This window comes from Trachurus trachurus (assembly GCF_905171665.1).
Source record: "Trachurus trachurus genome assembly, chromosome: 10".
In the NCBI taxonomy this organism is placed as follows: domain Eukaryota; kingdom Metazoa; phylum Chordata; class Actinopteri; order Carangiformes; family Carangidae; genus Trachurus; species Trachurus trachurus.
In genome coordinates this window covers 18,168,168-18,186,295 of record NC_139894.1, presented here as the reverse complement: position 1 = coordinate 18,186,295, position 18,128 = coordinate 18,168,168, and the positions used below count along the sequence as shown (strand labels likewise).

At 42.4% G+C, this 18,128-nt stretch overlaps 1 protein-coding gene across 1 annotated transcript; it reads left to right on the top strand.

Moving 5' to 3' along the window:
- Nucleotides 1–206: 206 nt before the first annotated feature.
- ssrp1a (structure specific recognition protein 1a) lies at nucleotides 207–16,224 on the top strand. The gene is made up of 18 exons (XM_083980831.1): nucleotides 207–273; nucleotides 1,337–1,416; nucleotides 2,503–2,688; nucleotides 5,334–5,439; nucleotides 5,710–5,903; nucleotides 6,004–6,104; nucleotides 6,314–6,443; nucleotides 6,572–6,675; nucleotides 6,953–7,081; nucleotides 7,874–8,095; nucleotides 8,514–8,586; nucleotides 10,172–10,304; nucleotides 10,406–10,451; nucleotides 10,540–10,672; nucleotides 10,829–10,996; nucleotides 12,786–12,892; nucleotides 12,988–13,195; nucleotides 15,740–16,224. The coding sequence occupies exons 2-18, from the start codon at nucleotides 1,363–1,365 to the stop codon at nucleotides 15,803–15,805; spliced, it is 2,160 nt and encodes a 719-aa protein (XP_083836957.1). The 5' UTR covers nucleotides 207–273; nucleotides 1,337–1,362; the 3' UTR covers nucleotides 15,806–16,224.
- The last annotated feature ends 1,904 nt before the right edge of the window (nucleotides 16,225–18,128 follow it).

The window sequence follows — 18,128 nt, the reverse complement described above, 5'->3', positions numbered from 1 at the left end:
TGCCTCGCGCAGACTTTTAGAAACCTTTTCTCCCCCAAAACACATGTAGCCAGGAGTGAGTAAAGTGATAAACAGACATAAAACAGAGATAAATCTCACAACGAGATGCAGAGTTAGCGCTTCGGCGTGTGTTTTTGATTCTAGCTAACTATTGTAATTGCTAATAGAAAAACCGGAAGTAAATACAACCGCCCAGTGACTGTTTCCTGTGACGTAGCGCTAGCTCCCGATGCTACACGCGGGAAACAGACGAGGCTGTTCATCAGATTCACAGTAAGACATGAAGTTTTCATATTCTATTGATCTCTTATTTAGAGACTCCGCTGGGAACATTCGTAAACAACAGCTGCGTTTTTATCGTTTACACGTTTCATCTGCAATTATTTCGTTTGCTAAAATGTACTCAACATCACTTGGGTTCTTTCCACCGGCCTAGCTCTGTGGGAGCGCTCGATTTGATGCACGCAGCCTCTGGATGTGGCGGTGCTACAGCGCCGACGGCCCTGCACTTTCATTAATATGACGCCTTGGTCCTCCGTCGGTGTGAAAAAGAAGCGAACCCGGTGCAGGACAAGTTAGCCTAGCTATTGTTGGTAGCGCTGCATGGGAGTTAATTAACACAGTTTCTGCCCGTTTTAAGCGAGACCGCGGGGTGAGTGTTTCTAACCAGTTCACACCAGAACAAAATAACAGTTGAAGTGTTCGCAGAACGTTCTATCTTCATATTAAACGGTCGGTAACGGTTATTGTTGCCTAGCTCCCAACTCTGCTCGACGCTTCACTGCCTGCAGGAGCGTGGTCGGAAAAGGGAATATCATTAAAACAACAAAAAGTAAACCCAACGTAAAGTCTTAATAGCTTGGTAGGTTCGTCTCTCCTCCTGCTGTGTGCAGTGTCTGGGCTCCGCCACTTTCTCTAAACCACGGTGTTTCATAAAAGCTAAGTTTTCTCCTGTGTTTGTGATCGGGGACTTAAACTAAGCAGAGGTAAGTTAGGCTAACTTACTGATGATTTCCAGAGGTGGGATCCTTTGATAAATTCAATACAGAAATTATTATAAATACCATAAAGTAAAACGATATTTGGACTCTTAATGCCAGTGTCCTGTGTGTTTAAACAACACTCTGTCTTTTAAATGAGTTTTAAATTAGCTGGTCATGATGATGATGATGATGTATCATCTCTGACTGACAGAAAACAAATAATAATACTGCACTAGAAAAAAAGTCAGGTGCCCCACTGTATGTCATGCTCCTGATTATACAGGGTAAAAAAAAAAATCTGATGATGAGTGTGCCAAGTGTAATTTAATGTGTTTCCTTTTGTCTGTCTGAAGAGCGTCAGTGATCGCCTGTAGCGGAGATGGGAGACACACTGGAGTTCAATGAGATTTACCAGGAGGTGAAAGGCTCTTGGGTGAGTATCTGCGTCTGCGCTCTCTAAACTAATGTACAGAAAGGAACCACATTGGAAAGCAGCTCACAATAGTTTTTTTTTGGACAATCAACATGTAAAATTCTTAACTCCCCTCAGTCCATACAGTATGTGTCTCTTGGAAAGCATCTGGCGGTTATATAACCCATCAAGTAGAACATTTGCAAGACAATAGAATGAAAGACAATAAAATAAAAGTAGAGGGGAGGGGTGGTCATCATGAATAGCCCTCCTCGTTCGTCAAGAACACCGTCCATTTTTTCCATCTTGCATAATACAAGTCTCTTTTTAGTCTGAGCAGGAAGGTTAGTCTCTCCATCTGGTGAATTTCTTTAATGACCTCTAACCAGTTAGAGGTTGTGGGTGGGTCTGACTGCAGCCACTTGCGGGTGATTGCTTTTTTTTTTTGCTGCTGCAGGCATTATTTTTAAGAGGTATCTATCATTTTCTGCCATCTCAGTTCACAATAATTTTTATTGCTAAGCATTATCACACAAGAAAGAGAAATCATGATTTATGATGTCAATACAAGTGGCTAAATCATGTTAGTTTTTCAACTAGTTTTTTAGTTGCCATTAAAGATTTTTCCAAAAATGACACATTTTTCAATGGTAAACTTTTTAATCTAATTTTTATTTTATTTTTTCAATTTAATTTTGAAAAAGGATGTACAACGGTAGTGTCTGAAATGGGTAACCTGCTTTAAATGTACTGTATGTTGAACCTAAAAGTTACTTTAAGTTCATGATGATCAGCTTTGAGACAAAATTGGTTGTGAATTGGAAGTTGGGATGAGGAAAATCGTTATTGTTCAGAATTTCTAACACCATGGCAGCTATTATTATTATTATTATTATTATTATTATTATAATTATAAATTCATCTGCAGATTATTAACACTTCCTAAACAATTCGTCCACCATCAAAACTAACTTCTGTGAGATGTCAAATCAATTAATTGACTTCTTTTAAGCTTTACAACAAACAAATTCTTACTTTGAGTATGAAATCCCAACAATTTTTTAACAATAGTCTTGTGTGTGTTTGCATGTCCTCCCTCTGCTGCAGAATGACGGGCGGCTGCGATTCAGTAAGCAGAATGTGGTTTACAAAAGCAGCAAGACGGGCAAGGTGGACAGCATCCCGGCTGGCGAGCTCAACCTGGCTCAGTGGAGACGAGTGTGTTTGGGTCACGGCATCAAACTGGGCACGACCACAGGACACGTCTACAAATACGACGGCTTCAGGGACACGGTGAGTGTGGGCTCTCTGCACACAAGTCTAAGACTTGCATACTGTGTAAATTTGCTAGATTGCGTGTATGAAGTAAAATATTACAGATGGACACGCCACTGTTTGTTCAGCTTGATTTTTATGACAAAGAATGTAACACAAGCAAGGGGCACTGCTGACAACCTCCATCCCACATCTGACAATTTCATGGAAAAACACTACCATCTAGCACAAAAGGCCACCACTTATGTGCGTGAGTGCGTGTATGGTTTGCTATCAAAAGTATGTGAATGAGTCGGCTCTTCTCCCCAAAGCTCCTAATGGGATTAATGAGGGAAACCAGCACAAGCATGTGTGTTCCATAAACAGTGTAATCACTGGCTCATGTGAGTCAGTGTTTATATCAATCCACTGAAACAATTTGGCTCAGAAGACAGAAAAGAAAAAAAAATTGTGGTTGTGTTTGTTTTTTATCACCCTATTTTCCCCCTGCTGCTCCGAGTGTATCGGGAATGTCAGCACGCAAATGAAACACAGGGATGGAGGAGTGGGTATAACCTGGAGTCTGTGGCTGCGAGCGGCGGCGTCGGCGTCTCATGGGGTTAATCAGCCAAACCTTATTTTGGAGATGGATCCTCTCGTCCCGGGGCACAGTCTGTGATGTCATTGTTTATTATCCCACAGCCAGTGTCAGTAATCTGGAGTTGGCTGGACGTTCAGCTGCTGGCGAGTGGAGTAGACGCTTTGATTTATCTGTCCTCCTGCTCTGTCCCTGAGCAAGGTGCTGAATCTCTGCCAGAGGAGCTGAGTGTTATGTCATTGTCTTCTGGTTTTGTCACTAGTAATTGTAATAGTAATTAGGAATAATTGCCCCAATACATCATTATTTACATTACAAATGCTACACCTGTAATTTAATTTATACAACTGCCTGTTTTGGTTGCAATTTTAAGCTAATAAGAACTGCATATAGAATCCAATATGTTGCCATCTCAATCTCAGTCACTTTATTTGTCCCCAGTGGGTCAGTTGGCTGTGCAGCAGTGGGGAGCTAAAAGAACATGCAGTGTAACAGACGTACAACATACCACACAGCAAAAAAGATTTGCAACAATACTACGCAAAAACCAATAGCATAAATAAACGTACAAAGTTTAGAAAATGATTGAAAAGTAAAAAAAAAACTCCACTAAAGATAGGGTGCCTTTCCTCCTGGAGTTTAGTAAGGAACTGGCAGAAGGTAGAACAGAAGATTTATATAAACAGAAAATGTATCAACGACCATTTTTCGCAGTCACTTATAATGATAAGACACCATGCCACTTCTAGCTTTCACATATATTTTTGTGTTTTATATAATTGAAGAATGATTTATTTTATGTTTAAGAATGGTATGATGGGCCTTTTCACTATTTTCTGACATTTCATAGAACAAATAATCAACAAATTCTAATAATAGCTGTTCTTTCTGAAAACTAGCTCAGATTGGTAACTGTTTAAGCACAAATGGTGGTAAGCTATTATGGTTTTAGATGAAGTGTTTGTCCAGTGGATCGTCTTTACAATTAATGTTTTACTTTTAATAGCGAAAATGGGGTTGTTTGGGGAAAATGTATTCATGTTCTTCAAAATAAGGAAACAAAGTAGTGTAGAAGTTGATGAAATGAGTGCGTTTTCACTAATTAGTGGATGAAAGTTTGGAGAGCAGGGTTGAGAAATGTAGTAAAAACAGACATGTGGCGGTGTTTGTGTGTTTCTGTGGTGGGTAGTGGAGGTGGGGATTAAATGTGCTGAGCAACAACAAATCTGCCAAAACTATAATGAGGAGTAGAAGTACACTCAACAGCAGGTCTGACGAGGACACTGGGAATACACACACAAACACACATACACACACACACTTCCACTTCCACTTCAACAGCAATAAGCCAGTTCTGCACACACTCTTGATTTTTATGCCTTTATGCAGCTGCTCACACATGTTCTTCTGTCTAAACAATGCCTTAATCCTGGCTAACAAACACACTGATGTACTTGCTCACACACACACACACACACACACACACACACACACACACACACACACACACACACAGTCACACACACACACACACACACTCTGACTCTCGGCTCTAATTGGCTATAATAACCTTATGGACAGGCAGATATCCAGGTGCGTAAACTCTGTTTCCCACAGAGTCTCGTTCTCTACCCTGCACACGCTCGCACACCACAATCATTTCCACATGTGTGTGTGCACTACCAGGACAGTGTCTGTTTGTGTGCGATTGACCATGTGTTTGTCACTGTGTGCGAGTGTGAGTCCTTTTCCAGTTGTAAGCGAGCCTGCAGGATAAATAAACAGGCTGATTGTCAGGGCCGGCGTGGAGGGGAGGAGGACAGAGAGGGCGGATGGATTACATTCACCTCCAGTGTTCCCCAGAGGCCCAAACGGCGGGCGCGGTTATAATTGCGTTGTGATTAATTAGCCCCCTTTCCCCTCACTCTGTTTTTTTTTTTGGAGCGTGCTTTGCAAAGCTTTGACCCATGCAGTGCCAGCACCGTTTACTGCCGTACTTTAACTAACTTTGAGCCTTTCTCCTTTTCATGTTTTTCTTTTCCTTCCCGGTTCTCTTCATCGTTTCTCACCTGTCGACCTCCACCAGGACCTTGAAAGGATCTCTGAGTTTTTCAAGGCCAACTACAAGGTGGAGCTGACGGAGAAGGACATGTGTGTGAAAGGCTGGAACTGGGGAACAGCCAAGTTCTCAGGTAAATAAATAAATAAATATGCAGAGTACCAAAACAAACGTCCTCACAGGTTGGCCGCTCTCAAATAAACATCAGCACACATCTGTAGGTGCTTTTCTTTGATGTTGACGGATGAAGTTTAATGAATAGAGAAGATAGAAACTCTTGTCCTGAATTTTGCCCTCAATAATCACAGCTGCATAAAATTAAATGCTGTAAATACAGTCTTAAAGGTGCTGAAATTAAACCGCCACTCATTCCTCCCTTCCTCCCTTCCCTCTCTCATCACAGGGCCACTTTTATCATTCGATGTAAACGACAATACGGCGTTCGAGGTCCCGCTGTCCAACGTGTCCCAATGCGCCACGGGGAAGAATGAGGTCACTCTGGAGTTTCACCAGAACGACGACACCGAGGTTTCCCTCATGGAGGTCCGATTCTACGTCCCACCAAGCCAGTCCGATGAACGACAAGACCCCGTCGAGGTGAGGAAGGACGCGCAACATCTCTACGTCTCTACCTCCAGCTCCAGTGACGCTCTACAGTTACAGTAGTGTGTTAAAAAAAGTGTCTGTTTTCCTCCAGGCGTTTGCCCAGAACGTGTTGTCTAAGGCTGATGTGATCCAGGCCACAGGAGACGCTGTGTGTATCTTCAAAGAGCTGCAGTGTCTTACACCCAGAGGAAGGTAGAGGATAAACACACAAAAACACCACTCACTCATTTGTCTTTACATCAATTGAAAACGAACCCAGTTTATACAAAGCTCTGTGCACTTTCAAAGATTACACACCGTCTGAATAGGAAAGTTGTCACAGTGCGTCAGTGCCACTGTTTACACCATTTACTTAGATTAAAACTGGACTGAACTCTTATTTCTCCTTTCTCTTCTTTCAGATATGATATTCGTATCTACCCGACCTTCCTTCACCTCCATGGTAAAACCTTTGACTACAAGATTCCCTACACCACTGTCCTCCGTCTTTTCCTGCTGCCACACAAGGACCAGAGGCAGATGTTCTTTGTGGTAAGTGGTTTTTTTTATCTTGTGAAATGGGCTCAAGTTTTTCCTGGCTCTTTCACTTCTTGTTTCACTTGTGTCCTCTTTCTGTCTGTTTTCTCACTTCTCTTTTTTGCCCTTTGTTGTCTTCGTAGATCAGTCTGGATCCTCCCATCAAGCAGGGTCAGACACGTTATCACTTTCTGATTCTGCTCTTCTCCAAAGAAGAGGACATCAACCTCACCCTCAACATGAGCGAGTGAGTCTAACATGGATCAGTTGAAGAGTTTGTATCAGAGTCTGTTACATAGATAATGTACGGCTGCTCTTGTGGAAACACAACTTGATAATACCTCAGGCTGTTCACTGCAGAGTAGCGTGTATCCACCAGGGGGAGGCAAAGCTCTTGAGGAGTATATTTAATGTGTTTTATGGTTCCACAAGAAAGTTCATCACTTTGTTGTTGTTTCTTTGTTGCTTATAAATGCCAGCAAGCCAAATAGTAATTCTGCCTCTTTTCCTTCTGTGTCTGCCAGGGAGGATGTGGAGCGTCGTTTTGAGGGCAAACTCAGTAAGAACATGTCGGGGTCACTGTACGAGATGGTCAGCAGGGTGATGAAGGCGCTGGTCAACCGCAAGATCACCGTGCCCGGCAACTTCCAGGGGTGGGCGCCTCGCTTTAAAATGCTTTTTTTTTTGTTCATGTAGATGAACTAAACGCACAGGGTTCCCACGCGTCCTGGAAAACCTGGAAAATGGTTGACCAATTTGTCATAGATAAGTTGGAGCCATAGACTGCACATCTTTAAATCAGAAAATGGAAAATGGTTGACCAATTTTCCAGTCATGGAAAACACATGGAAATTGAGAAAAATAGTCAAATGTCCTGGAAAAGCTTTGAGTTGTCCTGGAAAATTATTTATCACATCATGACACCAGCTGCCAGAGCTCAGTTTGACTTTTTCAGACCCCACCAAGGATTTCTTTCCCAATCCTAACGAGAAAACTATTGACATTGAGTTGATGAGTGTTTCCACTATTGGACCTGTTGTCTTCTCTGATGAAGGACAGATAGATAGTGACAGAGAACTGTTACAGGTGTGGTTTAAAAACAAAAACATGTTTTTTTGCATTATTCTATGATAAAATTGTCTTAATTTCTAAGCATGTAAGATATTATGTCATAGATAAGTTGGAGCCATAGACTGCACATCTTTAAATCAGACTTCTAGAGAATGAGAGAGAGGAATAAACATAGAAACAAAGTGGTTAAATGTACAAAATAAGCTACAACTGTCGAAAAGACTCCAAAGCATGAATGGGACGGAGGATGTGTTGGCGTGATGTCCGTCATACTGTAGCAGCTGAAAATGTCCCGGAAAAGTGCTGGAAAATGATTTCAAGAGAAGAGTGGGAACCCTGACGCAGTTTACTCATGCTGAATTCTTCTCCTCCAGTCACTCCGGGACTCAGTGCATCACCTGCTCCTACAAGGCGTCCTCAGGCCTCCTCTACCCGCTGGAGAGAGGCTTCATCTACGTCCACAAGCCGCCCGTTCACCTGCGTTTTGAAGAGATCTCCTGCGTCAACTTCGCCCGAGGCACCACCACGACGCGCTCCTTTGACTTTGAGATCGAGACCAAGCAGGGAAACCAGTACACCTTCAGCAGCATCGAGAGGTCAGGACAGTAACGCAGGGATTTGTTGTTATTCCTTCTGTTATAAAACACAAACAAGATGATTCAGGTTTCGGATCAAGGTTGGCATCGGTTCTGCCACCGGCCACTTTCTGTGCCCTTCCTTTCAACATAATTAAATACAATCCACTCTAGCTGCATTTACCACTTTGCTGACTCTGCCTCTCCATCTCATCATCACTGATAGAAATTAGCGATAAAAAATAATCTTCAGCATCACTATTGCACTTTTCACTTTGTTTTCATAATGTACAGACTGACTATGTCCTCTGTGAAATGTCAGAAACTTTGTTGAGATAAATGTAACAGTTCATTACGTTTGTAGATTGTTGCTGTAATTATCCAATCCTGTCTTTAACCGTAAAATCAGCTGAAATAACCTCTGTCTTCTTTCCCGTAGAGAGGAGTATGGCAAACTGTTTGACTTTGTTAACGCCAAGAAGCTCAACATAAAGAACAGAGGCTTCAAAGAGGTAACACTTTTGTCTTTTACACATCTCAGTTTGCAAAGCAAAGATTTCTCACCTAATTTGTCAGATATATTTGATTATCGCAGATATTGATGTTTGTTGCCCTTCTCCTGTGTGTCTGTCCTTGTACCTTGTAGAAGAAGGTGGGTATGGTCACGGGCGTCACGAGTGGATTAGGCACTTGATTTTTTTTTTATTGGTGTGGAGTGATCTCTGCTTGCATGGCGTGCTGCTGATGTGTGTGCGTCTGCGTTACTGAGAGTTGTGTCCAATGATCTCGACTTGATTTGACGTTACCAGTGTGATTAGTGTGGAACGAGATAAATCTTGACTGATTTATAACTAATCATGGGACATGGGAGTGAAGGAGTGTGTGATTGATAACTCAGTGAGTGATTGTGTGTGCGTGCGTGCGTGTGTGCTTGTTCATTTGCATTGTGCTGACTAATGTGTGGTCCGGGGGCTTCTGGTGTGCTTTAACACTCGACACAGCTGTCGGCATGACCGCTGCCTAACATGGGCAGTGCTGATTGCATTACCCATAATGCTGTCTGTTGACATAATACAAGTCCCTCGGTCTGTCTGTCTGACAATACAGTCGAGGACCAACTTGGTTTCACTCGGTAATGACGGCCATTTGTTACCATGGCGACAGGGTTGGCAGAGCAGGTCAATGAAAATGAATGGGGTTGTTTTTTTCCCCCCATTTCCTGTTGGTGTTTATTATAAGAACCACGCTGACTTGTCGTCGTCCTTGCTCCCCTCCCTCTCCCCCCCCCCGGCTGACACAGACGCTGATATACTGAGAAAGGAAGGAGGAGAAAATAGTTTGCGTTCATGTTTGGGTCTCATGTGACACCACAATCAACAAGTCCCTCAGTAGAGAGCAGTAGTCGTAGTACCAATGGTAATCTACGTGGAAGACGTTACACTGAACTTGTTAGAAATGAGGACACAGACTATTTGCAGGGTTTCTGATGCGCTGGAGCTAGAAATTCAACAAGAATTGTCTCAAACAGACTCGACCACCCAAACCAGTGTGGTTCACTAGTCAGGCTAAAAACATCAAGAAATCATTGAGTAATTCACACGATACTCGGTATAGCAGTAATGTAATGGTGTTATTTTTTTGTTTTGTTTTTCCATCTTTTCAATGCTTGATAAGGTAGCACCCCCCTCAGATTTAACCTGAGAAACTTTGTGGGGGTCCCAACACTGAGGCTGAAGCAGAACATCAATCAGCAACGATTTTTGATATCAATTAAACGTTCAAGTCCATTTTATTTTAAACCTAAATGCTAAATTTGCTCTGTATGCTGTTTTGTACCACTGAAGACTTGGACAAAACATGCCATTTGAAAACGTGCCTTTGGCTCAGTGAATTCTGATTGGCATTTCTGACATGTTATAGACTGAACGATTAATTGATAATGAAATAATGGTTAATTGCAGCCCTGAGTTGATTTCTTTTTCTTTTTTTAAGTTGTCGGAGCTCCAGCAACACTCCCGTGGGTAGTGGTGGGTTTGTTTTGTTTTTTTTGTTCTGTTTCTTTCTTTATTTTTTTGACTGTGCATTTTTTTCTTTCAGGGCATGAAGGGTAAAATTGACGAGTACAGTGACTCGGATGAAGACCAGCATGACGCCTACCTGGAGAGGATGAAAGCCGAGGGCAAGATCAGAGAGGAGGGCAACGACAGTGATGAATCGGATGGTGGAAGCGGTGAGTAGCTGCCTCGCCGTGACAGATGTAAGCGATACATGATGACTTCAGAAGATTTTTAGATCTGATTCTGGGCTTTTCTGTCCTGTTTCTCTCTCCAGACGAGTCCTTTAACCCCGGAGAGGAAGATGATGACATTGCAGAAGAGTATGTTGCTTTTTCTTGATGAAACCTTAGTCCTGCCTCCTTTACCTGTTACTTACTTACTGTTTGTGTCTCTACCACCTTCAATCAGGTACGACAGCAACGCCTCAGCAAGCGAAAGCAGTGAAGACGGGGACGAAAGTGACGATGAGAGTGCAAAGAAGAAGAAGGTCAAGAAAGCCAAAGTGGTAAAGGAGAAAAAAGAAAGGAAACCACGCAAAGAGGTCAGAGAGTACAGAAAATTAAATATTTCTGTGTAAAAGTTGTTTTCTAGTTTTCTTTCTTTTTTTACGATCAGGATGCTCCTGTTTTTGAGAACAGATATGTATGTATATAAACCATTCAACGGTTGATTTTCTTCCCTTCTTCAATCCGAGTAGAAGAAGCAGAAGGATACCGGCGGCCCCAAGAGGCCGATGAGCGCCTACATGCTGTGGCTGAACTCCAGCCGTGAGCGGATCAAGTCGGAGAATCCAGGCATCTCCATCACAGAGATCTCCAAGAAGGCCGGAGAGATGTGGAGACAGCTGGGCAAAGAAGAGAAGGAGGTGAGGCACGAGAACAAGGACGGACATGAGCTTTATATATTTACATTTTAGACGTAAAGCTTTAGTCAGAGTTATTCCCATTGCAAGACGATAGTGTCACTGTGATGTGTGTAGTAGATATGTTCTATTGTAAGAGTAAACATTTACAAAAAATCACAATGGCCCATATGAAGGCAGCTTACCTATTGTGAAACTTTTAACATTAATACATTATATTAAAAAAAACATGCAAACAGACATCAGGTTAAAATACAATCCATATAGCCTATCACATATCACAAAAAATGATTGATAGAAAAATCTTCATTCATGCATCTAGGAGACATTGTGCCCAAAGTGAATATCCAAAAGGATTCCCGTTGCAACACCAGTCTGTTTACGTCCCCTCCTCGTCTCGGGACGTTTTACATGTTCAATTCTCTGATATGTGAGGGATGCCACACAATGTTTTGCCTGCAGAAAATGCATAGCTACTGGGGGTCCTGATTTCGTATGCTGCATCTATGTTCTGCAATGCGTGTTTTTAATGCTTGATTCGTTTTTCCCACGTATCCTAACCCGCATGGACATTTAAAGGATAATTTCCGTTTTTTACAACCTGGACCTTATTTCTAGCATAAAATACGATCATTTAATCAACCAGACAACTTTGGTGTCATTTGGAGTTGTTTTGACGAAATTAGCCCCAGTGGAGCGGCGCGTATATCCGTATAATGCGAGAACACGGGGCACGCAATGCAGCCTCTAAATAACACATTATCCGCCGCAAAACTCGTTTATTTCGCCAATATGTTGTTATGATACACTAGTGCTATTCCCCTCCGAGCCCGTGGTGGCATGTTATCAACATCCGGGGTCTCTAGGTTGACCTACTAACCTCTGATCTGAATGATGTCATCTCCGGACAAGACTCCACAAGAATTGTTTCAAGATGACATCAGGTGATAATAAGGATGAACTTTCCAAAACACTGAATTTTTCCAAAGAAGACTGCAACAGGATTCTGGTGAAAGACTCTGTTTTTGATGAAGCCACAGAAAAGCTCCAGACAAGTGAGGGCCTTGGAAAAAACCTGAGACGCCTCTATGATAGAGAAAAGCGGCTACACCTACACGATATGACACTCAGTGACTATCTACGAAAAAGACAAATCCCTCAAGGTTTCAGAATACAGAAAGCACCAACAATCGGAAAAATGAATGAGAAATTCTGCGATCAGTGGTGCCAAATTATGAACAAATGAAATGCTCATTCGATCTGATGGCGTTGGTGAGATCCAGGAAGTGTCTGAGCACTTGTCAATGACACGAGAAGAGATCAACCATACAAGTGCATAATTAAACGATGGTCACTGACAAAGACAAGCTGTCTAAACTAGAAAGTGAACTCACGTGGTTCAAGATGATGTCTTGATGCTTGTTTGTTTTGAAAATATTTCCTATAATTTGAACTAGAAAAGAAAAAACTAGAAAAAAAATTACAATATAAGAAATGTAAATCTTCTCCTGACAGAATTGAGTCTACATTTCCTTTCATAACATTGAGAATCATGATTGATGATGGCAAACAATGTTTTTTTGTTTGTTTTTCTTGATTTTCTTTTTTTTTTTTTTTAGTGGAGCATCCCTGAGATGCCGGCTGTCATAGCTCCACTATATCTCTGCCTTATTAGATTTGTTAACACCAATCCATCAACAAACCCAGACAAACTAGTGATGTTTGCATTGTGTCTCATTTCATCTGTCCCATTAACTCCCCCTCCCATTTCCTTGCTTTTTCTTTCATGTAGGAATGGGAAACAAAGGCAGGAGAGGCCAAGAGGCAGTATGACAAATTAAAGAAAGAGTACGCAGAGAGTGGTGGTGGTGCTGGTGGTGGTGGATCATCCTCTAAGAAGTAAGGGTCACAACAGTGAAATGTCTTGTTTTTTGTTTTGTCTCTTGACACACGGACCCTTCAATATGTCAACTTTTTCAATTTCACTCCGTTAGGGAGAGCAGAAAGTCTGGAGGCAAAAAGGATGAGAAGAAGAGGAAGTCTGCTGGTGGAGACAAAGACAAGGAGCGGGGGGGAGGAGGAGGAGGAGGCGGCGGCGGCGGCGGCAGCGCCAACGACAGCTTCAAGAGCCGCGAGTTCATCGAGACCAGCGAGAGTTCATCAGACTCTGATCACAAGAGCAAGTCCAAGAGGAAGAAGAAGGTAAATCCAGAAATGCTAAACAGACTGCAGCAGGATCCATTATTAGACACTGAGTAGCTGTTGTCAGTGCTTGATGCAGGAGACAAATGACAAATGTGATTAATCTGCACTGTATTTGATCATCTAGTTTGGCCAGTGGCAATTCTCATTTGTTTGACGAGCTGGTGTCCAATACTTTCTTGTAACTGGACAGTAAAACCTGCACCTATCATATGTCCAGTAATCTGCTCCGGTACTAAACTCTAGCTACGGACAGCAACACTCAAACTCCACCATGGAGGTTCTCTCACAGATTCTGCTCTGTGACAATCAAATCAAGCAAATTCAGTATAAAGCTTTTTTTGACCACAAATGTTACAGAAAAATGATAAGCTGTGGAAAGAGAGCAGAATAACTTGGCGTCGAAGCTGCAGCCTGCGAGTCTGAGCGACACTTGCAGGGTCATAAGAGAGGAAGTAATGTAGCCTATATGAGACACAGTCCAGCTGTAGTCTGTGTTGATGCCTCTACGCAGGGGACGGACATGACCGGAGGCATCATGTTTTTGGGTTGTAAATCCACTAGGGCTGTCGATCTTCCCCCAAATCAGAATAGAATTTCTAATGCTTCTTATGTTAAATATTCAAATTTTTAATATGTCGTGTGTTTTTTAGCTCATTATACACACCTATGCAGCTTATTATTACGTCCCACATCCACGAAAGGTTATTCCAACCAAATCTGTTACGTAACATTTGCAACACACTTAATTTTTACCAACTCAATATAAAACTTCAAGAAGGGAAATCGAGATATTATAAGTAGTGGTGCAACAGATCACAGTTGATCCATGATCGGCACGGCACATAAGTGTTTGATCGATAAAAAAGAGAAAAAGGATGTGTGTGTAGTGTGGGAACACAGACACACTGACCCAGCCGAATAAACGGGCAATTAAAAAAACTCTTTTGCGTTGTTGTGGAAGGCACACATTCGGACGTCAGTTTTCACCTTCAAATGTTCTCATCTTGAAAATAATTTGAATTCTGTTCGAATAGCGAAGTTCAATCTGACAGCCCTGAAGTCCACATGTCCGTTCGTCTCATTCTCTCTTGGGAATACATGGAGGAAATCTCTCCTGCGAGGAAAGAGCCAAGATCCAGAGTCTGTTCAGCCTGAGCTCCCCAAGGCTGTGTGCAAGGAGAGAAAAAGAAAGATGGCAAAAGCAAATGTCATTGAAGGTCTCTTTCTCAGAGGCTTCATAATTAGCTCAGAGGGAAATCACTTTGAAACAACCAATGATGATGACCTCTAAACTCTACTACTAACCTCATTGTTGTACAACCAACCCAGCGTAGCAATAACGATAAATATCAGTGTCAAACCAGCAGCAGAGAGCTCGTCTGGACGACGTCTTGAGGAAAAGCAAAGAGACAGTGAGTCAGAGCCCAAACCACACCACATTCAGAGTATACACAATACAATACAAACTCACATGTGTGTAGCTCAGACCAAATGGCACCGGAAGACCGACAGGAACAGTTGGCGTAGTCGCGATCAAACACACACACTTGTTTTAGATTCATGAGACCAGTTAACACTTCAATTTGGCACAAAACCTTCACCTTGACTAGAGGATGAACTGTGTAGATTTTGGTTGCCAAACCTCCACTTCACTGGTCCTTATTCAGTCCTGTTACTCAGAAACACAACCAACACTAACTAACACTAATCTCGGGTGTGCAGTGCACCTGAAACCTTTAGTGACTGTATGGATGTGTGCAGGGTTCAAACTGAACTTTTTTGCTCACTGGCCAACTGGCTAGTGAGCTTTAAAAATCTACTGGCCAGAAAGATTTTTTACTGGCCAAAAATTATGTATAGCTGTTTTGTATATTTTTCATTGTGTTGAACTGTTATAATACACTCATAAGCATTTTTAACACATATCATAGCTATTAGCATATTTTTGTGTGTCAAGTCTGCCTTTTTTCCCTAAAAGGTTTATTTTAGGGATGCACATGGTTAACCGTTTAACCATTAACCTATAACAAGAACTTGACCGAATAATACTATCAGTTATTTATATATATTTATTTATTAGCTCCTCATGTCGTCAACTCATGGGGGCGTGTCGACATGTGCAGACTTCCACTGCCTTCAGTCATATTATTTAGTAGCTAAAAGTTTCACAGGAGGACTGACACTGTGCACCATGAAGGAAGATCAGACAATAAATGTAGCCTACACGGACATAGATGTGCATAATCTGTAATAACGGCACTGCAATAAAAAGAAAGAAAAAAAAATCGTAGCGGAAATAATGAAAGTAATGGCAAACAAACGCTGAATATCTCCAAAATCAGGCAGGTTTCCAGGATGCCAAGTAGCCTATTCATTGTAATGTAACAATTGCTGATGAGAACCGGTCTCAAAAAGGTAAAAAGGAAGGAAAAAAAACAATCAATCACGGATTTCATGATCGATTACCATGGCAACGAACGAAGCTTCGATTTTTTGGGTCAGCCCTATAATTAACCCTCTCATGATGTTGTCTTGAACCAGGAATCGGAGGAGGAGGAGGAAGAAGCTGCGTCTACACCTGCAAGCTCAGAGGAGGACTCCGACTAAACACACACACTTTTGCGCCCAAACAAGGACCAAGCATTTATACTCTTCTTGTTGACATCACATAAACGGACTGACAGACGAATCAACAGACTTGAGTTGTTGTTGTTTTTCCTCTCCATGTTTTTGCTTTGAGGGTACAAACTCATCATGCGATAGACTCTGACAGCTTGTGTGATATTGGATATCTGAGCTGGTTGTCACACTGATGGCTCAGTTAAATGGTGATATACAGGTACAACATGTCACCATGGAGATGACCGTTGTAGATTTATAGCACTGAGGAGTTTAGGTGTTTTAGTTGATATGGGGAAAAGACAGAGGAGTTGATGCAAAACCATTTTGTTCTTGTGGTGTAGAGAATTTAAAATCTGCAATTATGTGTATGTTTTTTTTTTTTTTGTAATGTTCCCCATGTTATATTTTCAGGCTGAAATAAATAAATGAATCATTTTTAATAAATAATCATTGTTTTGTTTCTACACAACCATATGCTTAATTCTACTGTGACGCAAGACACCAGCAGCTTCAAACCCACTATCAGTAGATATTGTGTTCTTTGTTTTGTTTTCTATGGCCTTTCTTATAAACATAAGAAGCAATTAAGGAAAGTGCACGCACACATCCCAAAAAAATCAACAGGTGTAGGACAAAAGAGTAACAGAAAAGGGAAAAAAGATGTCTGCACACTGCTATTGTTGCTCCCAAACTTTAATATACAGTAAATACATACGTTTCGACCCACACCGGGGCTTCTTCAGGTCAAGAGCTTAACATTGTGTGTATACCCCACCCCTAACACATGTGGTGTCGGTCGAAACGTTGTATGTATTTACTGTATATTAAATTTTGGGAGCAACAATGGCAATGTGCAGACCTATGGTGCAGACATCTTTTCTCCTCTATCTTATAAACATAACACACCCAGGATAAAACCACTGAGCTTTTTCTGTTCTTCTGCCATATAATGTCGGCTGGGAACTCCATGAGCTGCAGCTGCAGCCTTATGACACAACTTCACATTTCTGTGTTTGAGTTTGAGTGAGTTGTGAAGACTATAGACAACAGTAATGAGCTTTACTGTATAGGGCTAGAAAGATGCCAAACTCACAGGGTCACGGTGAGACTTCTTTCTGGACCCTTTCACCTTTACGCAGAAGATGTTACTCAGTAACTGTTTGGATTGCAAATGTTTGGCTTTACATTTCTTACACAATTCAAGGATTTTTTCAACAAGACTTTTTTTTTCAAGTTTTACAGATATCACTGTTCAAGTGTCACAATTACGATTGTGATAATGAGCCTGCATGTGTAATATTGGCACCATTATTATTCTTTCGTGTATCGTCATATGTCCAGATCTGTATCATGAAGCCATGCCCTCGTCTCTGGTCCTACTTCGAAGAGGCCTTCTTCTGATGGTGGTCTGTGCAGGGGACAGGTGGTGATTATGTGGTCGGCAGTCTGCTCAGGCTCACCGCACTCACATGCTGCGCCGTCCACTAGGCCCCACTTCTTCATAGAGGATTTAAAACAGCCGAACCCCGTACATAGTCGGTTCAAGAGGGTCCATTGTCTGCGGGGTAGATCCTCTCCTTTAATGCCATGATCTCTAGGGTCCTGGATATACTGTTGTGAGCGTGTGTGTCCTGCCGACTCCCACTCCCGCTTCCAGGCTGCTGCCAGCCATGCTTTGTAAGACAGTTCCTCTGGGATAGAACTGAGCATCGCTTGTGCTGTGCAGTTGTAAGGGTGGCGGGACTTGAGCCTGCATGGGGGCGCTGTCCTAGTCGTGGTGTTGTGCAGGATGTGCCAGTGGTGTTCCTGAGCTTTCCTCAAGCTCCCTGTTGGCTTCCCTGTTGTTGAGGTGGAACGCTGCCGACACTGTCTTCCCAGTGCTGAGCTGCAGGCGCCACTTGCGGAGGTAGGCAGCCAGTGTGACCATGTCCTGGTTCAGACCCTCTTCCACCGCCCTCCATGTTGGTTGTTGTGTCATGATAGCTAGGTCGTCTGCGTACCCATACCGTCTTGATGTTGTCTCCAGTAGGTCATAGATGTATATATTAAAAAGCATCGGTGAAAGGACAGACCCTTGCGGGACCCCGTTTCTCAGCCTCCTAAGTCTGCTGCGCTGGCCTTTGCTGGTCTGCAGGATGAAGCTGCGGTTTGACAGCATCTCCATGATGAAGTTCACCATTTGTCGGTCTGGGATGGTCCTCAGCAGCTTGAGGTGAAGTCCACGGTGCCAGACGGTGTCATAGGCGGCTGTCAGGTCCAGTAAGACTACCCCAGCTTTTCCTTTGGCCTGGAAGCTGTCCTCAAGGTC

Coding starts and splice junctions, on each gene's coding strand:
- ssrp1a (XM_083980831.1), top strand. CDS start 1,363: ATGGGAGACACACTGGAGTTCAATGAGATTTACCAGGAGGTGAAAGGC. Junction 1,417..2,502: donor AGGAGGTGAAAGGCTCTTGG/GTGAGTATCTGC, acceptor CCTCTGCTGCAG/AATGACGGGCGGCTGCGATT. Junction 7,082..7,873: donor GTGCCCGGCAACTTCCAGGG/GTGGGCGCCTCG, acceptor CTTCTCCTCCAG/TCACTCCGGGACTCAGTGCA.